General features: G+C 40.1%; 2 protein-coding genes and 1 pseudogene across 9 annotated transcripts in view; 2 read left to right on the forward strand and 1 right to left on the reverse strand.

Annotated features, from left to right (window-relative positions):
- Positions 1-26,400, reverse strand: part of MTMR3 (myotubularin related protein 3) — a 155,714-nt gene that overhangs the window by 101,436 nt on the left and 27,878 nt on the right. The window lies entirely within an intron of this gene.
- LOC142428555 (pterin-4-alpha-carbinolamine dehydratase pseudogene) lies at positions 19,226-19,647 on the forward strand (annotated as a pseudogene).
- On the forward strand, positions 20,222-20,762 carry LOC142429022 (U6 snRNA-associated Sm-like protein LSm5). The gene has a single exon (XM_075533986.1). The coding sequence runs from the start codon at positions 20,232-20,234 to the stop codon at positions 20,505-20,507; it is 276 nt and encodes a 91-aa protein (XP_075390101.1). The 5' UTR covers positions 20,222-20,231; the 3' UTR covers positions 20,508-20,762.

Consider the following 26,400-nt stretch of genomic DNA (forward strand, 5'->3'; position numbering starts at 1 on the left):
ACATATATATAAATATATTCATATATAAAGATAGGCATATAGGTACTTATATTTATAGGCTAAGTATTAAGGTAGCAGACAAACATTCAGCCTCTACTCAAGTCCTCCCTCAACACAAGAACACTTTGTTCTAATAACTTGGCATTCTGTGAAGCTCACCTTTCTGACACTATCGCTGAAGACACAATGGGTACATAAGCTAATTTGGTGAAGAAAGCTGATGGTGCCCAGCTATTCCAAGATAAGGCATCTGAGGTCTTAAAGGCTTGAAGTTAAACAAGCAGCCAGCTAGCAGGGAAGCAACAAAGCCCACATGGATGAAGTACACCAAACCATGTGAAGGTGTTGATGGAATTATGTTCAGGCATTATAAGACCCAACACAAACAACCATTTCTATAGGAATGAGGGGGTTCCGAATGGAGACCCAAAGCTTATCTGTAAAAAATTGGACATCCTCTCATAGAAGGGTCACAAGGAAGGGACGAGCCAGCCAGGGAGCAGTAGAGCACCTACGAAACACACAACATTCCTCTAGTTATTTAATGCTTTGTCCTCTGTTGCCCCTCCTTACCATGCCCCACCCTCCCGCCCCCCCACTATCATGACCGCAGTCCTACCCTACAAATCTGGCTAGAGTACTGGCACAGATAGGAGTTCTTGAGACACAGAATCCAGGATAAACCCCTCAGGACCAAAAAGGAGAGTGGCAATACCATGAGGGTAGGGGGAAGGTGAAGGGAGAGAGGGGAGGAAATGGGGAACCAAGCACAATGATCAACGTACAACACACTCCAGGGGGAAGGGGATAAACAGCAGAAATGTGGGTGAAGGAGGACAGCAGATGGCATAAAATATGAAAATAAAAAAATTTTAATTATCAAGGGTTCACAAAGGGGGGGGGAGAGAAAGGAGCCTGATACCAAGGGCTCAAGTAAAAAAAATGTTTTGGAAATGATGATGGCAACATATGTACAAATATGCTTGATACAATTTATGTATGGATTGTTTTAGGAGCTGAAGAGCCCCCAATAAAATGATTTATTAAAAATTTTTTAAAGTAAAGGAGTAAGAAGCACCATATTTTCTTATATTAGCTTTCAATATTTTATTTAAATATATTAACTGACTAAAAACTGAAATGTAAATTTTTTGGAGTATGGTAAAAATTGAAATTTTTTAAATGCATAAATGGCTACTAAATATAAAACTTAGTATCACTAAATTATGTTCTAGTAGAGGCTGTTATTAAGTACTAATATTAAAGCCACTGCCATTTTTTTATGATGCTGACAAAGCAGGAAATCCATTCATGCTAAAGCTCAACAATGATTAAATATCTTCAAGTGAAGCAACTTCTACCTACTCTCTTGTAACACTAAGTAATAGATCTAATCTAAGGAGAGAAAGTCAGGAAGTCAGGTTTTCCACTGAGCTCCCAGCTCACAGGAAGGATCCAAGTCAGGCAGGAAGTCTCAGGCCCTGCATTACTGGCAGTCGGTTTGCGTCGTCATGGACACCAGCACAGGAGAGCAAGTATAAGGAGAAAGGAAAACAAACCAACTACTGGCTAAAACAATGTGGTCCCTGTGATCCGTGTATTAATGAGACTAAAACTAACTAAAAGTTTGCAAGAATACCCAAATAACATGATTTTCTCAAAATTTTATTCTGGGTTTTGGGCAAATACTGTAACAGACAAGGGAACCATTACAAAGTTAAGAAACCTTCTCTGCTCGGTTGGTCAAATTACAATGCTAAACTATGAAAAGAGAGAGGGGCCAAAACAGAGAAGAGTGAAAGGGAACAAAGAGTAACTGGTGAAGGGCATTGGAAAGTCACTCACAGTATTTCTGTAACTTTTATATTAAATTTTGAAATGTTTTCAATATGCAACATATATGACAGGACTAAATTCAGTTGTAATGGACATTTCTTGTATTACTTTATTATTCTATCCTTTATTTGAAAAAAATTAGAGAGAGAAAGCTGTAATCTAGTCAGAAATAAAGAGGAAAGTACATAAAACTAACCTGGAATGAAGTTAGGAGCTATCGAGTTAGAGCATTCGTTTTGCTTATTTCCATGTCTTCCAAGCAATCTTGATTCTAACTTTGTTGAGAAGTTATGCATGCCAATCCAAGCTTTATTAACAAAAAGAAATTTTTAGAAAGAACTTACTGTGAAAGCAGAGAGACTTTCTAAAATAATGTTTTATATTTATTTAACTTCAAAGTTAACAAAAAAGTTACAGAAATCACTTCACAGTGCACCCTTTTCATCAGTGGGATAAAAAGCAAAACAAAATCCCCCCCAAAAAGGTAAAATAAATGGTGATTTAAAGTCAAGTTAATAATTATCTTTTAGAGTACATATTGATTAGAAAGAGAAGAAAGCTGATGGGGCCCAGCTATCAAAAGATATAGCATCTGGGGTCTTAAAGGCTTGAAGTTAAGCAAGTGGCCATCTAGCAGAAAAACAAGTCCACATGACAGAAGCACACCAGCCTATGGGCTCAGGGGGGTGTCTACAGGATCTGCTAACAGGCATCAGAAGATCCAAAACAAACAAAGCATATTGTTCTTAACCAGGGGGAGTTGAAGCAGAGACCCAAAACCCAACTAACTGTAGGCAATGGGACATCACTTCACATAAGGGTCACAAGAAAGAGATGAGTCAACCGGGGCACAGTATAGCACTGATGAAACACACAATTTCCCCTGGTTCCTTGAGGCTTCACGATCAGTCCTGCCTTTCACTGAGGGCTAGACCGGAGCATGTGTACAGGTACATATAAGAATGGGAGCAGCTATCCAGGAAGGTAGAGGGAAGGTGGGGAGAAGAGGGGAGGAAGAGGATACCAACTGCAATGATTGACCCATAACTACCACCACCCCCATGCACCAGGGGGATGAACAACAGAAACCATGGGAGAAGGGAGACAGCAATTGGTGTAAGATATAAAAATAAAAATAATTTATAACTCATCAAGTGGTCACAGGAGGAAAAAACGAGGAGCTGATACTAAGAATTCAATAGAAAGTAAATGTTTAGAAAATAATGATGGCAATATAAGCACAAATATGCTTGACACAATTGGTGACTGGATTGTTCCAAGCACCCCCAATAAATCATCTTTTAATTTAAAAAAAAGGAAGGAAGGAATCTAGGAGAGAAGAGGGAGTACGATGCTGCAAATATTCTCTCTCTTAATCTGGTGTCTTTAGCTGGGTCTGGACATACACAAAAATTATAAAGCTTTAATTTAAGGTTACTAACACTACTGTATTACATCTCAATTTTTTAAAATTAAAATAACAATTTCTCAGTTCAAATCTAAGACCTACAATGTGACTGACTAAAATAGATTATAAAAAACTCCAAACTCACTGCCATCAAGTCAATGTGGCCATGGTGACTCTAAAGGACAAAGGCAGAACTTGGCCAGTGAGTTTCCAAGACTGCGACTCTTGACAGGAGTAGAAGCTCCACCTGTTCTCCCTTGGAGCAGCTGATCTTCGAACTGCCGACCTTACAGACTGCAGCCCGGCACATAACCATTCACCACCAGAGCTCCAAAACTGATTATACTGGTATCAATTTTATAACCAGCGTTCCTCTAATCCTGATTAGCATCAACCTCTGCTTGGGACAGAGTTTTGCCTTCTTTAAGAGAATCACCATTACAGAATTCTGAGTAAAAGCTGCGAAGTAAAATCATCTTAAACACAAAAACAGTAAGGTGGTCCATCACAACTTCCCACAATGAATATATAACCTCTATGCTCTTGTAATATTAACATCCTCACAAAGGGGATAGAAATCAGGTTAGATTAACACGCTCTCCTGTCTTAGTCTTGGGTGTCTTGCTTGAAAAACAATACAGAAGAGCACCCTCCTTTCTGGAAGCTATGAAAAAAGTACAATTACTTTTAAACGTAACTTTAGCAAAAATTAAATCATTATTACTTTGAACGTTTTCCTTTATTTGACAGCAATGTCTGAATGGAAGGGCAATATAAACCAAAATTAACGTATGCAATGGCTGCGTCCCAAGAAACTAGATATGGGCAGCTGAGCTACTGCTATCTTCCTTCCACTGGGCTACATCTTATCTCAGAGATTCAAGTGCTGTTAGCCTACGTGTCACGATTTCCACTGCAGAGCTCACACACACACACACACACACACACACACACACACACTTTCAAATAAAATGAAACAAAGTTGTCAAATCATCGTTCAAAATCAACCTTCCACGCTCGGAAAATGCAAAATTTTACATTGACATCACCGAAGGGTAATCATTGTTAAGTTGACTTTATCAATGAGGCTGAATAAGAGGTCTGGGAATGACCTCTCATGCAATAGAAAGTACAGATCAGATTAATGTCTGGTCAGAGGATGACGTGACTGCAAAAGGGCGCAGACTTTTTATAATGTGCTGGAAATATTTACATCAAGATTAACATGATTTTATGGCTGCAAATACCAAAAGATTCTATTATATGTAAATTACATTAATAAAATGACTTTACAAGAAAGTATACACATGAACATATGCACAACACGCACAATTGAAAACCATAAACTGAAAAATCAAATACTAAGAAGCATATTCACTGCAACTGCTCTAACTGCAAGGCAGGTAAAAAGGGTATTTGCATGGCACCCATTTGATGTGCCTCCTAGAATCGCTTGGCCCTCACATGCTTCGCTTTCCACACATCTCCTGCCTCTCAAACACTATCCCGATCAATAGTTCAGTCAAAATATAGATCTTTTCTTGAAAATGGTAGATACCTCTAAATGACATGTGTTCAAACAAATGAAGCGTAACAAATGTACTTTCCAAAGGTTACAGATTTAAAATATCCTACAAAGATAATGTTGTTATCTGTTCTCAAAGCTTCAATCTTGGAAACCCAAATGAGCAGATCTACTCTGTCCTACAAGGTCCCTTGAGTGGGCTATACTTGTATAATCTGAGGGGTAAAAAAAAATTGGAAACAAATATAGGTCAGAGCTGGAAATACAAATGTTGAACATACAAATGAAATATGCTCAACTTCATAAATTAAAATTACAAATTATAACAAGAAAGAAAGCTATTTTCCATCTAAGACTACCAAAAGGTTAATAGCTAACTTCAAGTCTGGTATTGGCATGATAAATGAGTACTTGGATATAGTTCTGATATTAAAATTGCTTGTTATTTTAAAGAGCATGTTGCCAATATATTAAAATTATTCCTATGCATGCTACATGACCCTACAAATCTACTTTTAAAATCTTTAAATAGTCATACATATGTACTAGAAAAGCATACCCCAAAAAATCTTTACTGCAATAGATTAAAGAAACAAAACAATGTGGTTTGTGCTCACCCAAGGACGCCAAACAAACAAAAAATGGAAAATTAAATATTCATGCATAGGAAAATAACTAAATGAATTATAATAAATCCTGGAACTAGGTTTATATTATGAAATACTATGCAATACTTTAAATACTATGCAATATTTAAATGGACAACTCCAAGGCATATTACTAATAAACAAAGAGAAATGTACAGAACACCAAAGAATGCGACATATTGAGTCTATAAATATGTCTGTATATATACACAGAGGAAATCATAAAAGAATAAAATTGATCATAATAACTACCTCTAGAGGGATGAAAAGACCAAGAAGCTTATCTCTAGTGTTTAAATATAAAATAGAATTCGTATACATTGTTTATATATTGAAAATTTGAGAAGTGTTAGTGCAAACATGAAATGGACTTAATAATTTTCCTCCTTTAAATTAAGTCTCATCCATAAAACATTACTATAATTTCAAACAGGAGTTTGTATGCATTGTACAAGGACCACATTGCATGCTGTTAACTGCAAGGTCCAACAGTTCAAAACCAACAACCACTCTGAGAAAGATTAGGTTTTCTAATCCCATAAAGATAGCAGCCATCCAGATCAGAAGCAACAAAGTCCACATGAAAGAAGCACACCAGCCTGTGCGATCACAAGGTGTCAAAGGCATCAGCTCTCAAGCATCATCAGAACAAAAAATCATACGACTGTAAAGGAGGGGAGTGCAGAGTGGGGACCCAAAGCCCATCTATAGGCAACTGGACATCCCCTTACAGAAGGGTCTCGGGGAGGAGACGAGCCAGTCAGGCTGCAATGTAACAACAATGAAACATACAACTTTCCTCTAGCTCCTCAATGCTTCCTCCCCACTCCCCCACTATTATTTTTTTTTAAAGAAAGAAAAAGATTTATAGTCTCAGAAATCCACAGGGACAGTTCTACTCTGTCCTACAGAGTACCTATGAGTCAGAATCGACTCAATGGTAGAGAGAGAAAGTAAGAGTGTGTGTGAGGGGGGGGGGGTTTTGTCTAAATATTAGGCACAATAAAAGCAAAAGTAAATGTAAGCATAAAGCTGTAACTCATAGTTTAATAGTCCTATCTGAAAGACACTACACACACTTATGTGTATTACTAGGTTTTGTTGAAGCTGTGCTTCCTTCAGTCCATAAGTACGCAAACATCAAGCTACATATTTTGATGGCAATGTCATTTTAAGATAATTTTATTACCTGAGAAAATGTCCCTTTTCCCTTTCATCGTAATTTTTTTGTTTTGTTTTTATATTCAACATATATAAAATAGAACATTTTGGGCCACTTCACCAAATATGTCAGGACAGAATGTCATTTAGCTTAAAAATATTTAATTCTGGCAATAAGAAAGCATTATACTCACACACACATATACGAATGAAAAAGGACTGGACACAAGGTAAGGTAGCATAATTAATGATTCAGTAACTATCAATAAAACTACAGCCATGTGATTATCTTCCAAACCACTAAGAGCTATAATTGTAGACTTAGCCTTGTACTACAATGGCCGTGCAGGCCAGATATAAGATCATTAAACTTATTTGACAATCCTTTCTTTGTAGTCTGAGAGGTACAAAATACTATTTTCTCTTATCTTAAAATCCTGAAGCAGTGGCATTATCTTTTTAATTAGTTGATTTTTACAGTTTCACGAACATACAATTCACATATCATATATTTCACTAGTTCAACCAATCCATAAGAGTTGTGCAGCCCTTGCCACTATCAACTCAAGAATATTTCTTCTTCCTCTGCTAATTAGCTCTCCATTTCTTGCCCTTTTCCTCAGCTATACCCCCCTTTGAAACTACTAATCTATAGGTTTACCTATGCTGAGTTTCAGGTACAGAAAAACACACAAACGACAGAATGAAGCAGGTGTCACATCTAGCCCTCACTGTAACTGCAGTCCTCAGCCCTATCTACCAAGTACACTGTTAAACAAGGCCTTTTCCGTCCCTGGTCCACAGTCAGAGGGGTCCACCTGTGGCTTCATCTCTTGGGGAGCCTGCAAATGGGTTTAGGCTTTCACTGTCATCCATAGCCTCCTGCAAGCTAGGTGGCTCTAAAACCGCTCCCTCCTCGAGGTTTGGCTTTTTATTATTTACAATTCTTGGATCACTTAGCTAGTGTCATTCATTTTTTATGAGCATTCCCTTCAATCATATGACTCAGTGAATCCATTCTTAGATGTACAGCCAAGAGACCTGAAAACAGGCACCCAAAGAAACATGCACAAGAGAGGCTTCAAAACGTTCATGGAAAAAAGTTGAAAGATGAAATTTTTCAGCAAACGTTTTGAGGGTATCTGGTAAAAAAAAACAAAAGTGTGGTCTATACAAACAATGATACAGCACTCTGCCATAAAGAAGTGGAGCCCCGGTAGCATAGTGGTTACACACTGGCCGGCTAACCACAGGGTTAGCAGTTCAAAACCCCCAGTAACTTCTCAGGAGATAGAGTTGTAGTCTACTACACCTAATACCCTAAAGAGCTGTCGTCTCATAACCCACAGGGGCAGTTCTACCCTGTCCTATAGGGTGTCTATGAGTCGGCATTGACTTAAAGGCAACGAGTTTGGTTTTGAGGGTTTGTTTTTTTTTAAATCTTAGTGTGTGCCATGTTATGTTCACTTTTTATATTCACTTTAAATTAAGAGCTGATTGACTTTCCATACAGATACTGATTAAAGCCCTGCTTTAACAAAAGCAAAAGCCTGTTAAGCATTCACATTTTGCCTGTTTGACTGAAAATAACAATTCTTCCTTTATAGACTACACACTTAAATGAGGACAGAGACCTTGCTTAATAATCTTGCTTATTACTACTGCATTCAGAGCCTATAATCCTACCCACTGGCACTGGGCCCATTCTGACTCAAAGCAACCCTATAGTGCAGGATACAACTGTAAAGGTTGTACCTCTTTTAGCATCAGGCTTCAAACTGCCATCGTAATCTTTTGGTTAGCACACAAGTGCTTAATCACTGTGCCAGTAACACGAGGCACCTTAGGACATAAGGTGACATTTGCTATTTATACTGATAAGCCTAAGTCAGTTTCTGCAGAGAAAGTACACAAAGATTTTCAAAGAGTCACGATTAATGAACTAAAAGTGCAGGATTATGAGAGCTCGGGGAGGCTCTTTCAATCAGATGATCAATTCGGAGCTGCCACAGTTAGTACCCCGTTATGTGAGCCTCCACTTCGAGAACTACACAGGTCTAAAGAAGGGTCCAACAGACTAAACCATGTTCCCCAGCACTTCCCCTTCCAGGCTCATCTGATAGCAGATAACACCAGCAACTCCTAATCTTGTCTAGGTTCAATGCATAAGCACTCCATTAGCAACACAGAAATCTGATGATTTCAGAGGGAAAAAAATATTTTATCATTTCAAAGTATGCAAATCCCCTGTATTAGTGATTCCTTGTCAGCTATCCAAATCCCACTTAATTGTTAACAACATATATCATGGACTCAATATGATAGCGTAATTGTGAAATGATTTATTAAGCCATAGGAGCTATAAAAGGCAAAAATCAAAACTAAATATTACATAAGCACAATGTGTTTTATAACCCTATGTTGTTTATGTTGTAGTACTAGTGATACCAGTAAAATGAGAAAAAGTGATTTGCCATATTTTTGTCAGTATTTAATATTAGCATTTAAGTATTAAATAGTTAATCTATTAGCACTACTTCTAATATGTTAGAGCATTATAAAATTAAAATGCTAGAACCTTGTGTAAGTTGAGAGGCTGAAGCAGCTACAGTGTGTACGGCACCCTTAAGTCTACTAAATACTGAGTTTCATATGCATTGAAAAAATCTTTTTAACCCAATGCCATCCTAGAGGACAGGGCAGAACTGCCCCTGTGAGTTCCTGTGACTAACTTTTTACAGGAGTGGAAAGCCCGTCTCTCTCCCCTGGAGCACGTGGTGGTTTTGAGTTTCAGACCATGCAGGGAGCAGCCCAACATATAACCACTCCATCCAGACTCCTGGCTGCAGGTGAACAGCATGGGCAGAACTTACTACGGGAACTCAAGAACCTAAGAAGAAAACAGGCTGATACTGTATGAATATTTGCAAAAGGTCTCACTAGAACGCTAGCCAAATGAATCCAACAGCACATTAAAAGTTTTAAAAAATAATCAAGTGGGATTTATCCCAGGAATGCGGGGGAGGGTCAATACAGGAATGTAATACCAAACCCAAATTAACTTCCAACTCAATTGTGACCCTCAAACAAAAGTCTATAAATCTTTCTAAAAGCAGAAAGCCTCACCTTTCTCCTGCAGAGCTGCTAGGTTTGTGCTCGTGACCTAGCAGTTAGCAGCCAATGTCTAACCCACTCTGCCACCAGGGCTCCTGTGGGAGTTACATCATTTCATGTCAGCTTCCAGTGCAGAGGTGGAGTCTAGCCTGTCAATAGTCACAGCCTGATGGTGCCTCCTTGTGGGCATGACCTCCTCAGAAGGAGGTCCTGGGAACTTCCCCTTTCTCTCCTGTTGATAAGTTACACTAAGACCTGCCAGCCCTGGAGATGCATCCACCACAATTGTATCCACAAGACTGCACCCACTGGCCTGTCATCTTCCTGCGTTTTGCAGCATTGCTTGTGGCTGCATAAGTCTGAAGACAGATTTATGGACTAGTATTGGACTTATAGACTAGTATCAGACTTATGGACTTGAGTTGGACTGGACTGGAATGTTTTCCTGATATACAATTACTTTTTAATATAAAGTTCTTCCTCACACATAATGTGATTATCTCTGGATTTGTTTCTCTAGTCAACCCGGCCTAACACAGCTCCTTACTATGTAATACAACATAGTAGACAAGAGGATAAAAACCAAATGACCATCTCCATCACTATCGAAATATCGTTTGATGTAATCTAACAATCTTTCATGATTAAAAACATGAAACTCCCTAACATGATAAAAGGCATTTATGAAAAACACAGTAAATATCATACTTTCTTTAAAATCATTTTATTGAGGGCTCATACAACTCTTATCACAATCCATACACCCATCCATTGTATGTCAAGCACATTTGTACATTTGTTGCCCTCATCATTCTCAAAACATATGCTTTCTACTTAAGCCCTTGATATCAGCTCATTTTTCCCCTCCCTCCCTACTCTCCCCTCCTTCACGAACCCTTCATAATTTATAAATTATTATTTTGTCATGCCTTACACTGTCTGACATCTCCCTTCACCCACTTTTCTGTTGTCTGTCCCCAGGAAGGAGGTAATACGTATATCCTTACAATCCGTTCCCCCTTTCTAGCCCACCTTCCCTAAACCCTCCCAGTATCGCCATTCTCACCACTGGTCCTGAAGGGATCATCTGTCCTGGATTCCCTGTTTCCAGTTCCTACCTGTACCAATGTACATCCTCTGGTCTAGCCAGATTTGTAAAGTAGAATTAGGATTATGATAGTGGGGGTAAGAGGGGGCGGAAGCATTTAAGAATTAGAGGATGTACTCCCTCAATCCAAGAATACTTTCCTCTATTAAATTGGCATTCTATGATGCTCATCTTCCCAACACAACAGCTGAAGACAAAGCAGGTGAATAAGCAAATGTGGTGAAGAAAGCTGATGGTGCCCGGCTATGAAAAGGAATAGTGTCTGGGGTCTTAAAAGTTTGAAGGTAAACAAGTGGCCATCTAGCTCAGGAGCAACAACGCTCACATGGAAGAAGCACACCACCCTGTGTGATCACCAGGTGTCCAAGGGAACAGGTATCACCAGAACAAAAAATTTTACCATAGCGAATGAGAGTGGAGAGTGCAGAGTGGAGACCCAAAGCCCATTTGTAGGACACTGGAGATCCCCTGGCAGAGGGTTCTTGGACAGGAGACAAGCCAGACAGGGTGCGATGTAGCAATGATGAAAAAATACAACTTTCCTCTAGTTCCTAAATGCTTCCCCCCATCCCACCCCAGCTATCATGATCCAAATTCTCCCTTGCAAGTCTGGCTAGACTAGAGGATGGACACTGGTACAGATAGAAACTAAAAACACAGGGAATCCAGAGCAGATGATCCTTTCAGGACCAGGGGTGTGAGTGGCGATACTGGGAGCATAGAGGGAGGGTGGGTTGTAAAGGGGGAACCGATTATAAGGATCTACATGTGGCCTCCTCCCTGGGGGACGGACAACAGAAAAGTGGGTGAAGGGAGACATCGGACAGGCCAAGATATGACAAAATAATAATTTATAAATTATCAAGGGTTCATGAGGGAGGAGGGAATGGGGAGGAAGGGGGAAAAAAGAGGATCTGATGTCAGGGGCTTAAGTGGAAAGCAAATGTTTTGAGAATGATGAGGGCAATGAATGTACAAATGTGCTTTACACAATTAATGTATGTATGGATTGTGATAAGAGTTGTAAGAGCCCCTAATAAAATGATTTAAAAAAAAAGAATTAGAAGAAAGTTGTATGTTTCATCATTGCTACACTGCACCCTGACTGGCTCGTCTCCTCACCATGATCCTTCTGTAAAGGGATGTCCAGTTACCTACAGATAGGCTTTGGGTCCCCAATCTGCACTCCACTTCATTCACAATGATATGATTTTTGTTCTTTGATTCCTGATACCTGATTCCTTCGACACCTCGTGGTCACACAGGATGGTGTGCTTCTTCCATGTGGGCTTTGTTGCTTCTGAACTAGATGGCCACTTGTTTATCTTAAGACTCCAGATGCTGTATCTTTTGATAGCCAGGTATCATCAACTTTCTTCACCACATTTGCTTGTGTACACATTTGTCTTCAGCTATAGTGTCAGGAAGGTGTGCATCATAGAATGCCAATTTAATAGAACAAAATGGTCTTGCATTGAGGAAGTACTTGAGAAGAGGCCCAATGTCCACGTGCGGCCTTAATACTAAACCTATAAATATATGCACGTAAATCTATTTCTCCATCATATATATATTTATATATGTACATGCCTGTATTTAGACCTCTATAAATGCCCTTTGACTCCTAGTTCTTTCCTCCATTTCCTTAGTAAATATCATACTTAAGGGTAAAAGACTGAAAACATTACCCTAAGATCAGAAAAACAACAAGGCCTGCTTTATCCCTACTCTTCAACATTATATTGAACATTCTAGCCAGAGCAATCAGGAAAGAAATACTAATAAAAGGTAGCTAAATCATAAAGAAAACAAAACACAAGATTCAATGTATTAAAAGAAGCCACAAGAAAGCTACTAGAAGTTCACAGAATTTAGCAAAGCAGCTAGCTATAAGATCAACATAAGAAAATCTGTTCAATGTTTATATAATAGCAATAAAAAAACCTGAAATGAAAACCAAAGAAACAATCCAATTTACATCTAAAAGAATAAAATACCTAGAAATAAGTTTAACTAAGGAAATGAAGCACTTGTAATAAAAAGTATTAAAGATTGATTGAAGTTACTAAATAAAACAGAAAAACATCTCAAGTTCATAGAGTGGGAGCCTCAATAGTGTTATCACATAGTACCCAAAATAATCGATAGAGATTCAACCCAATCATATAAAATAAGAATGCTGTTCATAGATAGTGGAGTGACCACAAAGGATCACTAAAGAGCATTTTACAATGATAGAAATGATGGTAGTTACATAACTTTATACATTTATAAAACTCCAAACTCTCTTTCAAATGGGTACATTTTACTTTACACAAATAATATCTAAATGCTTTACATTTGGCAGGAAAAACAAAGTCCAAGGTGTACATGTACACATGTGTTGTAAATAAAATATTACTTTCCCCCAATTTGTCCCAAATCATGCCATTATTAAAGTGGTGACACGTGCTCTGGAATGTAGACAATTTTACTGTAAACTCAGAATATATACTTTGGAGAATGTCATTACGATCTGTATCATTAAAACCCTTTTGCTAGGGCTTAACCCAGAATGAAGCATTCGAAGAACTTTTAAACTCACAAAGGGCAAGCCAGCTAAAATTGATTAGTCTCAAAGCTGGAAAATGTAGCAGACATCTAGATACTTGGCTTATTACAGTCTTACTCACAGCCAACTTTATTTTGAGACTGCAATTCTTCAAAGTTAATTAAGGTTAGACCTGGAACTATTCAAATGCTTTTTCTTTTCTTTCTTTTTTTTTTTTTTTTCATTCCTACCTATGTAAGCTAGGCAGAATAAACAATCCCGAGGAGAAAACAACGGACTAACAGTTCCGGGGGGACATAGGAGAGGAGGAGGTGGGGGGAAAGGGGGGAGAGCCAACAAACCCAGGGGCAAGGGAACAACAAGAGATCTAAAATCAATGGTGAGGAGGCATAGAATGCCTGGTGGGGTTTGATCAAGTGCAATGTAGCCAAGAGGAAGTACAGAAAGCCAAATGAAGGCTGGGTATGATAGTGGGACAGGAGGAAAGTAAAAGGAAATAGAGGAAAGAACTAGAAGGCAAAAGGCATTTACAGAGGTATAAACATAGGCATGTACATATATATAAATATATTAATATATAAAGATAGGAATATAGGTCTATGTACATATATTTATAGGTTAAGTATTAAGGTAGCAAATGAACATTGGATTTCTAATGTGCTCTGCTCCCTCAATGCAACAACACTTTGTTCTAATAACCTGGCATTCTATGATGGTAACCAGTCTGACACCATTGCTGTCACTGACAAAATGGGTATGTGGCACTTATATAATCTACTGTCAACCTGAGGAAAGGATGGCATCTAGTCTGTCAACCCAGTCGCAGCTTGATGATGTCATTTGAAAGCACAATGGAGAGAAATAGCTCACCGGAGCCAGACATTCTCTCTCTCTCTGCTACACATTCCTGTTGACAAGCCACAGGAGTTACACTGATGGAGCCAGAGCGCTGCAGCTGTTAGAGCCACGTGGAGACCTCTGCCAGCACTGAGATGCTTACACTACCACTGGATCCACAGGACTTTCCACCCACTGGCCTGTGAGTTTCCTGCATTCAGCGTCACTGCATGTGTTTTGTCAGTCTGAAGAGGACTTTATAGATTGGTATTGGACATATGGGCTAATATCAGACTTACGGACTTGCTCTGGACTGAGCTGGGATGTTTTCTTAATATACAATTACTCTTTGATATAAAGTTCTTACACACATATGAATGTCTCTGGCTTTGTTTCCCTAGTCAATCCAGACGAATACAGATGCATAAACTAATATGAAAAGAGCTCATAGTGCCCAACTATTACAAGATATTGTGTATGGGTTCTTAAAGGTTTGAAGTTGAACAAGCAGCCATCTAGCAGCGAAGCTACAAAGCCCACATGAAAGAAGCACACCAACCCGTGTATTCAAGAGGTATCAAAGGGATCACGCATCAGAAGACCCAAAACAACCAACCATTTCTATGCAAACAAGAGAGGTTGGAATGGAGACCCAAAGCCCATTGAGAAAAATAGACATCCCTCACAGAAGAGTCATAAGGAAGGGACAAGCAATCAGAATGCAGTATAGCACCAGCAAAACACACATTTCTCCAGTTTTTTAATGCTTCCTCCACCCTCACTATCATGACCCCAGTTCTATCTTACAAATCTGGCTAGACCGGAGCATTTACACTGGTACAGGTAAGAGCTCTCAACATACAGAATCCAGAACAGATAAATCCCTCAAGACCAATAATGAGTTTAGCAATACCATGAGGGTAGGGGGAAGGTGGAGGGAGAAGGGGTAGAAAGGGGGAACCGGTCGCAATGATCACCATGCAAACCCCCACACCAGGGGGATGAACAACAGAAACGTGGGTGAAATGCACACAGCGGACGGTGTAATATATGAAAATAAAAATAATTTATAAATTACCAAGGGTTCACAAGGTGGAGGAGTGGGGGAGGGAGGGAAGAGCTGCTGATACCAAGGGCTCAAGTAGAAAGAAAATGTTTTGAAAATGATGATGGCAACATATGTACAAATGTGCGTGATACAACTAATGTATGGATTGTTTTAAGAGCCGTAAGAGCCCCCAACAAAATATTTTTTAAAGTTAATTCATATTCACTGTAGCTCCTGCATATATTAACTTCATCAAAGACTTATAAAAAAACAATTCTGGTAGAGTTTTCAATACTCACCTTTCATTCTTACCTCATGCTACATTTGAGTAATTAAGGTCAAATAAAGCAAATTTTTCAAGACAACATAATGCCAACTAGCAAGACAAGATAGCTGTTCTTTTTTTTTAAACATTTTATTAGGGGCTCATCACAATCCATACATACATCAATTGTATACAACACATCTGTACATTCTTTGCCCTCATCATTTTCAAAGCATTTGCTCTCCACTTAAGCCCTTTGCATCAAGTCCTCTTTTTTTCCCACTCCCTCCCCTCCCTCGTGAAGATAAGCTATTCGTAATGCCTTATTAACCACATCCCTCTTAACCCCAGATTAAAGAAAGGTATTTCTTGAGCTATATCAACAATTTAAGAATCCTTTGTGGAGCTGTGGGATAAGCATTTGGCTGCTAACTGCAAGTTGGCAGTTCAAACCCACCAGTCACTCCTCAGGAGAGGGATGAGGCTGTCCATTCCTATAAGGAGTTGTAGTCTCAGAACCATGTATATGGTCTCTATGAATCAGAATCAATTTAATGGCAGTGGATTTTTTGTTATTATCGGTCTATTTCAAAGAAGTTTAGCATCTGATCCGAAATAGGTAATTCGTGGCACTAAAAGCAAGTTAGTTACTTAACATTTACACCTCTTCACTTCCTCTTGATGGTCTTATTTTACACAGTTTTCCTCCTCTCATTCTTCCTGTCTCTCTTGCATGGTTACCACAGCTACTAAGTGAGATACTACGAGGTTATTTATGCCTAATTAGTGAAATTATTATATCTAATTCTTCTTGGTAACTCTTTAAATGAAACTACTTAATAAAGATATGATTCAAGAAGAATACTGATCCATTCTATACCAGCCACAAAAACATGATTAAATGTATGCAAAAGCAACTGGTCGATACTGTGCATAATCTTGCTTCCCAGGATACTAAGGTAGTACACGGACCCAAAGAATGAACCTCAGGCACCAGGGCTCAGTGCCACCGGATCCCTCTCATTATTTCATTCTCCTCCTTACTAGTTTGGACTCATTTGCTCCACTGTAGATAAACCTCCCACCTCCCTGATCGGGGGGAACAACACTGGAAGCAGGCCTAGATTCCTAAGCCCCATAAGTAATTCACAGTTTGGCATAATTTGATTTCCTTTGCAGATGAATGATATAAGTCCCATACCTCACTCGAATTGCAAAAGCATACGAAGATGGGTTCATGACCTAAATGTAAACCCTAGAACTCTAATGATCAGTATCACTGATATATAGATATATATCATACGCACGTAAATTTATCAATGCTATGTATACAGAGAGAGGTAAACTGAGAACTTAATTGCTGGTAAAAAAGCTTTATCAAACATAATGGAAGGCGAAATAGATGACTGGGACCTCCGAAAGGTAAGAGACTAAGGTGCATCGAAAGATTTCACAGAAAAAGTCAAAAGGGGAAAAGACTGGGGGAGGGGGTAAAGAGGGCAGTGATGTCTCACACAAAGGAATAATTTCTGAAATTTATTAAAAACTAGCATCTTAACAATTAACACAACAAAAAATAGGCAGTACACATGAACATAGTTCAAAGATGACAAAGCTAATGTCCAGGCAGCCAAACGATGCCAATCAAAATATAAAGTTCAAAAACAAAATAGCAAATGCTAAAGAAGGCGCAGAGACTACAATCCTCATCCACTGTTGGTGGTACAGTAAAAGTACAAGGATCTACATGTGGCCTCCTCCCTGGGGGACGGACAACAGAGAAGTGGGTGAAGGGAGACGTCGGACAGGACAAGGTATGACAAAACAATCATTTATAAATTATCAAGGGTTCATGAGGGAGGAGGGAGCGGGGAGGGAGGGGAAAAAATGAGGAGCTGATGCCAGGGGCTTAAGTGGAGAGCAAATGTTTTGAGAATGATGAGGGCAATGAATGTACAAATGTGCTTTACACAATTAACGGTATGTGTGGATTGTGATAGGTGTATGAGCCCCTAATAAAACGATTAAAAAGAAGAAGAAAAAGTGCTATGGTAAGTAAATGTAAAGTGCTATGGTACTTCCTCCAACAACTGGAAATAAAAATACGATAAGACCCGGTAATCCCTCTACTTGGTGTAACGCTGAGAAATAAGAAGCAAAACATAAGCAGATACATGCACATCTATGTTCATTGCAGCATCTCTAATGGCAAGCAAGATGCCTAATGGTCAAAGAATTGATAAATCAGCCTTGGTGCATACACACAAACTATACATCTTTTTCAAAACTGATAAAACTGACAAATTAATGGCATGGAGGATTTGGCAGGCAGTGTCAAGTGAAATTAGTCAATAACAAAAAGACAAATATTGTATGATACCAAATGTTTTTTGTTTTGTTTTTAAGTCAGAATAAAGATTTTCATACCACAAAAAGAGAGCGAATCAGACTGATGGTTACCACGGGTAGGAGGGAGAAAGGAGAAGGAAACTGCTAAGATATGTGCAGTGTGCATAGGAATTTGTTCATAGGTTTTTTAAAAAACTATAGTCTGGCCCTCCCAACAGGTCTGAGGGACAGTGAACTGGCCCCGTTTTAAAAGTTTGAGGACCCCTAGGATAGAGCACAGGTTCTCAGGGGAGAAATATTATTCAGCACCCCTGGTAATTAAGAACTTTATACTATAACCCATATCCAGGATAAAGTGTAAGTATTTGCTTTTGTAGCCCCCCCCCCTCAATCCTTCCAGTGTCCATCCCCACCCCCAGGAGAAAGTGGGGAAGGGAAGAACAAGCCCATGGTAAGGTCTGGTACGCTGCTCAAGTTGTTGAAAGCAAAATGTGATATGTAAACTTCTACCTAATTCACAGTAAAACTTCAAGACTGTCTCATTCACTCACTCACTCACTCACTGTCTCACTCACTCACTCACTGTCTCATTCACTCACTCACTCACTGCCCCACTCACGCACTCACTGTCTCATTCACTCACTTACTCACTCACTCACTCACTCACTGCCCCACTCACGCACTCACTGTCTCATTCACTCACTTACTCACTCACTCACTCACTCACTCACTCACTGCCCCACTCACGCACTCACTGTCTCATTCACTCACTTACTCACTCACTCACTCACTCACTCACTCACTGCCCCACTCACGCACTCACTGTCTCATTCACTCACTTACTCACTCACTCACTCACTCACTCACTCACTGTCTCATTCACTCACTAAAAAAAATAATAAAATAAAAAAATAAAACTTTAAAATAACTAACAGCTTGCTTCTGACATCTGTATCAGCACCAATGGGGAACTCAAAAATGGCCCTTTGTGCCAAATGCTAGAAAACAGTGAACGCTTAAACAACACAAGTTTGAACTGCGCAGGTCAACGTACATGTAGATTTCTTCTAATACGCTGTGAGATGATACTCGTCTCCAAGGAACCAGATGGTCTCTCCAGTAAACTGAGTATCACTACTGTATAGACAGCGCTCATGATTCACGGTGCTGAGTGCAGCACCTTGACACCACCCACAAGGGGTGCTGGATGTGCTCCCTCCCAAAAAGCAGAGAAGTCAAGACATAACGTGAGAAAGAAGAATTGTTTGACATAGATGGAGGTCTGCAGCTATAATTGCCTGCTATTTCAAGATAAAGACCAGCCTAAGACCCATGAGAAAAACAGAAAATTCGGCCCAAGCAGGCTCTGCTGTGACATGGCCGGCAAAGCACATGGGCTGAGTGCCCAAGAGAGGAGCCAGCTGCTGCCAAACCTGAGGGCCGTGGGCTGGAATGAACTGGAAGGTCGTGATGCCATCTTCAAGCAATTCATTCCACTTCAAAGACTTCAATAGGGCTTTAGGGTTCATGACCAGGGTGACCCTGCAGGCAGAGAAACTGGACCACCATACTGAATGCTTTAACATGTACAACAAGGTCCACATCACGCTGAGCTCCATGAGTGCACAGGCCTCTCGGAGCGGGATATAAACCTGGCCAGCTCACTGAACAAGTGGCAGTGACCATGACACAGGGCCTGCCCGCCTTTTCATTCCTCAGGGAAGAAGGGGGAGCTGGGGCGTCCTGGGTCCTGCTGAATCACCTTGCCCAGTCCACCTTGCTGTGCAAAGAAGACTAACTTCGCTGCCATCCCCCTCAGCCATCCCTGGTTTCCTTCCTGGGGGACCTGTTAGTACCAATTTGAATAAGTTCTTCCCTTTCTTTCCAACTCCAACAAGTCCTGCTTTTCTTGCTCAGCTCTGCAGGTCTAAATCATTTCCCAAGAAGCTGTGATGGGCTGGGGTTGGGGGGCATGAAGTCTCAGCTAGGAACTAAGGCCCAGGCCAAGAGACAAAACCCCGCGCTTTCCTGCCCCCAATAAAATTATTGTGTCACTCAAAAAAGGAAAAATATCATGAAGTCATCAGTATCCCAGCAAGCATGGAAACCGTATACTTACTGCAAAATATATTTTTATCTCATATTAGAAATGAAGATTTTATGTAGGTGCAGGATATAAAATATACACCACACAAAATATTAATCCGCTGCTTATGTTACTGATATGTCTTCCAATCTACCAAAGGCTGTTTAGTAGATTTGGGGAAAGTCAAAAGTTAAAAATGGATTGTCAACTGCATGGGGGTTTCATCCTCCCTAGCCCCCTCATTTCTCAACTTTATTTTATGCAATGAAAATGAGGGTGACACTTCCGGCGTAGCCATGGCGGCGAACGCTACCACGAACCCGTCGCAGCTGCTGCCTCTAGAGCTTGTGGACAAATGTATAGGATCAAGAATTCACATTGTGATGAAGAGTGACAAGGAAATTGTTGGCACCCTTCTAGGTTTCGACGACTTTGTCAATATGGTATTGGAAGATGTCACTGAATTTGAAATCACACCAGAAGGAAGAAGAATTACTAAACTAGATCAGATTTTGCTAAATGGAAATAACATAACAATGCTGGTTCCTGGAGGAGAAGGACCTGAAGTATGAGTGGATTTTCTTGACTTGTTTGCTTATATTTTGTTTATAAAAGCCACAAGATGGATTTTTTTTAACTTTTTAATCTTGAGATACTATGATGCCAAGTTTCCCGTTAAAGGGAAATACTTTGAAGATGCACTGTAAATGCCCAATTTTTGTGAAAGGTAATCATGATTATCTTGGGAGAACAACAAGTTAACAAGTTTGTTGTTTAATGATGAAAATAAAGGTGTTTTTTGTTAAAAAAAAAAAAAAGAAAGAAAATGAGGGTGACATTGGCAACATATGTACTTATGTTCTTGACACATGGATGTATGTATGGATTATGATAAGAATTGTAAGAGCCCCCAATAAAATGATTTTTTAAAATGAGGGGGACAGGTACAAAACTGGCCTGGCACAGCTGAAAGCTCCCAAAACTGTAGAATAAAGAAACCAAAAGAAATGATCAGCCACTATCTGTAAATTGACTTGGAGACCGTGGGTAGTACAAGGAGTCCTGGTGTTGCTTTTGGGTAAGCACTAAGCTGCTAACAACAAGGTCAGCAAGCAATTCAGGCCCAGCAAGCAGCTCCATGGGAGAAAGATGAGGCTCTGTGCTCTTGGGAAGATTTTACAGCCTCAGAAACTGCAGTGGGAGGTAACAAAAAGGCCAGGAAAATTGCACTTCAGAATGGTTCCCATCACAATGCACCCACAGGTGCATTCATTCTTCTAGGGTGTCTACAGCTATCCTGTGAGAATTTCACTGGGACCCCTTACTCCACCCACAGATAGTCCTGATCTTGCCCCTTTGGATGTTTTTTGTTCCCAGAGCTTCAAGAAACTGTAAAGGGAACACAATGAGTCCCTTGAAGGTGCCCAACCTGCTGCTGAACAGGATGTACATCAAAAGGTATAGAATTCTTCAAAGAAGGGTGAGAGAAAGGGAAACACTGCCTAGTGTATTGAGCTTGGTGGCAGATATGTCACTAACCTTTCTAAATCTGAGGTAAATGCTACCCTTTTGATTTCAAATGGTTGATTTATTTTAAGGCTGAAAACTGAAGTCATGGGAGTGAGTTTCGATTCCAAACCAAAAAGGTGACTAAGGATCATAGATAGATAAAAACCCCAGATACTATCCGATAAGAATGTCTGGTCTCTTACATTTGTTTTGTTACACATTTTTCTCCCTCCACATCCAGGACATTCTACTGCAACCCCTTTCAGAGCAGCTACTGCCAGACACAATCGAGTCTCATGATCATGGGGACTAATATGCACACAGGCCATTGGCCTAATTGTTTCCATGTGCCTGTTTTCAGTCTTCTTTTCACAAAACAAGAAGCCAATAATTACACCTTACATGGCTGCTCACAAGCTTTTAAGACCCCAGTCATGTAGCAACATTTTACCTGCCCTCATATTCACAATTCATTTAAAATAGCACAAATCTGAAACAAGCATAGCAAGAAACTCATTATCAATGATTATAAAATAACAGCAATGGCTAAAATTCATATTGTACTCAACTAGCTAGCTTTTGAGAATTGCTTTCTTGAAAAGAAATTTTTTTGGAAAAAAATCTGAAATCTAGCATTTTAAAGTTTTAAAATACGGTTTCACAGTAAATCATTTCAAAATAATTGTTTTAAATAAAACCCAGCAACCCCTAGTTCTCCATTGACTTATCACTCAGATTCACTGACATATCTTGTTAAAAACTATAATATTTATCCTTCTAGTAATTCTAGTCCCATGTACACTATTTTGTTCTACATCATTGCACTATATTCAGGTGTATGCTCAAGATTCAACTCAAACAACAAACTATTTTCCAGGTACCTGTAAGACAGAAAATAGCCCACTTTCTACTAACTTATCTTTAAACATCTAGGGTAATAAAAACTATTGCTTAACAAGTTCTACAATACAGAACTTTTTACTGTCAAAGTTCTATTAGATTTTTGCCCAGCTATCAAAAGATATAGTGTCTGGGATCTTAAAGGCTTGAAGATAAACAAGCAGCCATCTAGCTCAGAAGCAACAAAGCCCACATGGAAGAAGCACACCAGCCTGTGTGATCACGAGATGTCAAAGGGATCAGGGATCAGGCATCAAAGAACAAAAAATAATAATAATCATTGTGAATGAGGGGGGGTGCAGATTAGGGACCCAAAGCCCATCTGTGCGCAACTGGACATGCCCTTACAGAAGGGTCTCAAGGAGGAAACGAGCCAGTTGGGGTTCAGTGTAGCAACAAAGAAAGATACAACTTTCCCCTGGTTCTTAAATGCTTCCTCCCACTACCATGATCCCAATTCTACCATACAAATCTGGCTAGACCAGAAGATGTGCACTGGTACAGATAGAAACTGGAAACACAGGGAATCCAGAACAGACCAGTGATGAGAGTGGTGATACTGGGAGGGTGGAAGGAAGTGGGGTAGAAACGGGGAACCAATTACAAGAACCTACCTATAACCTCCTCTCTGAGGGGCGGACAACTGAAAAGTGGGTGAAAGGAGATGTCAGACAGTGTAAGACATGACAAAATAATTTATCATCAAGGGTTCATGAGGGAGTGGGGGCAGGGAGGGAGGGGAAAAATGAGGAGCTGATACCAAGGGCTCAAGTAGAAAGCAAATGTTTTGAGAATGATGATGGCAACAAATGTACAAATGTGCTTGACACAATGGATGTATGTATGGATTGTGATTACAAGCCTCCAATAAAATTATTTAAGACTAAAAAAAAAGAACACCCACGTTGGGGGCAATTCCTATTAGTATTGGGTGCCATCTAGACAGTTCTGACTCATAGGGACCCTAGGCACAACAGGACATTTTCTACTTGCTCTTTAGTGTTATGTAAATTTGCCTCCACTTTGAAACTACTGAACTAACTCCTATTCAAATCACCTTTACTTACTACACATGCAGCTTTCAAATTATTGAAAAAGCTTCCAGCATTCCTTACACTATGGAAACCAACCAAACCCATTATCAATTTGATTACAATCCACAATAATCCTACAGGAGAGAGTAGAACTAATCCTTAGGGACTCCTAAACTTAATCTTTTATGGGTGCATTCTGCCTCATCTTTTTCCTGTGGAATGGTTGTTGGGTTTGAACTATCAACCTGACAGTTTTCAGCCCAAAGCTTCACCTACTATGCCACAGGGCTTCTTACACTAACATGGAGTCAATTCCAATTCATGGTGCAACTGCTGGGTTTGAACTGACAGTGCCACCAATGCTTCTTACACTAAAGCAAGGCTACAGAAGAACCCAATTTACCAACAAATTCTTAAAGACACAGGTAAGAACTGATCTTGTCCAGGCCCTACACACTGCCTGAATTGGAATAGTCAGCATACAGAGCATTTACTGAGCGCTAGGCAATGTCCCCAGGACTTCATATTTTTTAGTCATTTAATCCTTTAACACCACCCAACAAGGTAAATAATTTTGTTGTCCTCATTTTGCAAAAGGAGAGACGACTAAGGCACACAGATTTTTCCCCAAAGACTTGCCCAAGTCATAAAGCTAGCTGATGTCAATAATTGCTTAACTGTTTAAGAAATAAAGCAGGAGTGGTACATATAAGGCCAACTGAGAAACAAAGGAGCCCGTGTCAAGGAACCCCATCGCCTGCCTCACAAGATCAGGAAGAGCACAACATGTAAGAAACTCTCTCTCTCTCTCTCAGTCCACTGAAACCATGGAGGGAATCGGTACTCTCACATCATGTAAGTCATCTCCAACAGTAGTGTGTTACATAAACCAAAGTACTTCTAACTTTTTAAGAGTGTTCTAGCGAAAGCCCCACTTTAGATGACAGCACTTTAAACATTAAGTTTTCCTTTTTGAACATTATACTAAAAAGAACATAGAAAATAGCTGAAAGTAGTCCCTGAAATGTGAGGATTTCCTTAACAATTTATGATGGGTTTGACCTTCTGGTTCTTTATGTCTATAGTTAGTCTTCCAAGCTACCAATTTAGGTTCATAAATCCCAGTAACCATGCATGTGAATGAGGAGAACCCTCCAGACCCACACCTAATCCACAGATTTGGAATTTGCCAGTATCTACAACCTGATAAGCCAATTTCTTGACAGTGATTTTTGTACAATGGGCGAATAACTGCAAGGTCAGTGGTTCAAGATGAGGTTGCCTGCTCCCCTACAGATTTAGTCTTGAAAATCTTATAAAGGCTTTGTCTGAGTCAATACCAGCTAGGCGGCAGAGGGTTCGATTCGGTTTGGCTTGTTTGGTTTGGATATGACACTGAGGGGAGGGGAATACCACGGGGAGTGAAACTAGTTGTATCAGATAATAGAATCATACAGCAGTTTGGGACAGTTGGACACTTATGACACCTTTAGCCTCCATCGCATAAGGACCTGCCTTGTGCTGATCCTTCTATGTAAAATTCACTAAGCCTGATCGCTGAAGCATTTTCAGAATCAATCCAGCATTTTCTTACCTGAGGCAACCCTCCCTCCCTGCCCCCACTCCCTCATGAACCCTTGATGATAAATTATTTTGTCATGTCTTACACTGTCTGACATCTCCTTTCACCCACTTTTCAGTTGTCCGCCCCCCAGAGAAAGCATATTCCTCTACTTCCAAATGAAGCCAATAGTTAACTATTTGATAATAATTTTATAAGATTAATCTGCCACCTAGAAGAATGTAGAGTTGCAAAATTGGATTCAGAAATGGAGCTGCGAAGACGAACGTGTGCATAAGCAAGTGTGGTGAAGAAGGCGGATGGTGCCCGGCTACTGAGAGATATAGCGTCTGGGGACTTAAAGGCTTGAAAGCAAACAAGCGGCCATCTAGCCCAGAAGCAACCGAGCCCACACGGAAGCAGCACACCAACATAGGTGACCATGAAGGACAGAGGAGACCAGGTCTCCAACAACAAAGGTGGGGTGGTGGTGAGAATCACATCACCGTGAAAGAGGGGGAGTGCATGATGGGGACCCAATGCCCACCTGTAGACAGCTGGACACCCCTTCCAGAGGGGTAGTGAGGAGGAGATGGGCCACTCAGGGTTCAGTGTAGCAACAATGAAACACAAAACCTTCCTCTAGTTCCTGAACGCTTCCTCCCCTCCCAATCATCATGACCCCAATTCTACCTTGCCTTGCGGACCTGGTTATACCAGAGGATGTACAGTGGTGCACTGGGGATCTGGAGGCACAGGGAATCTAGGACAGACGAACCCCTCAACACCAGCGGTGGGAGTGGCGACACCAGGAGGGAAGGGCATGTAGAAAGGGAGAACCGATCTCGGAGATCTATGTGTAACCTCCTCTCTGGGAGATGGGCAAGGGGGAGGCGGGTGAGGGGAGACGCCGGGGAGTGTAAGATAAGATATAATAATTATTTATAAACTATCAAGGGACCAGGGGTGGGATCTGGGAGGGAGGGGGGCGGGGGAAAAAAAGGGAAACCGAGCTGATTCCAGGAACCCAAGTGGAAGGTGAATTATGAGAGTGACGAGTGCAACGAATGTATAAGGGTGCTTTGCTCAATTGATGTATGTACAGATTGTGATAAGAGCCTTATGAGCCCCAATAAAAAGATTTTAAAAAAAGAAATGGAGCTGCAATGAGTCTAATCCACAAATAAAAATCAGCAACAATAGCAGAGCAATTCTACCTTTGTAACACCCCCCCCACACACACACACAGTTAAGTTTAAAAGTATTGCTAGAAACCTTTACTGAAGTATCAGCATGTGAAGCTATTGTTTAATGATGGTCTCCACTCTAAGCCTCTAAGAAGCAACTTCATAGTTCATGGGGAAGAAACCCACTATCTTTCAATTCCATTTTCTGTGTACTTTTTGAAGGCCCTGCTTCTACACCTCTAAAGGCAGCATTTCGATCTCTAAAAATTCCTCT

Source organism: Tenrec ecaudatus, chromosome 16 (genome assembly GCF_050624435.1).
Source record: "Tenrec ecaudatus isolate mTenEca1 chromosome 16, mTenEca1.hap1, whole genome shotgun sequence".
Taxonomy (NCBI): Eukaryota; Metazoa; Chordata; class Mammalia; order Afrosoricida; family Tenrecidae; genus Tenrec; species Tenrec ecaudatus.

Coding starts and splice junctions, on each gene's coding strand:
- LOC142429022 (XM_075533986.1), top strand. CDS start 20,232: ATGGCGGCGAACGCTACCACGAACCCGTCGCAGCTGCTGCCTCTAGAG.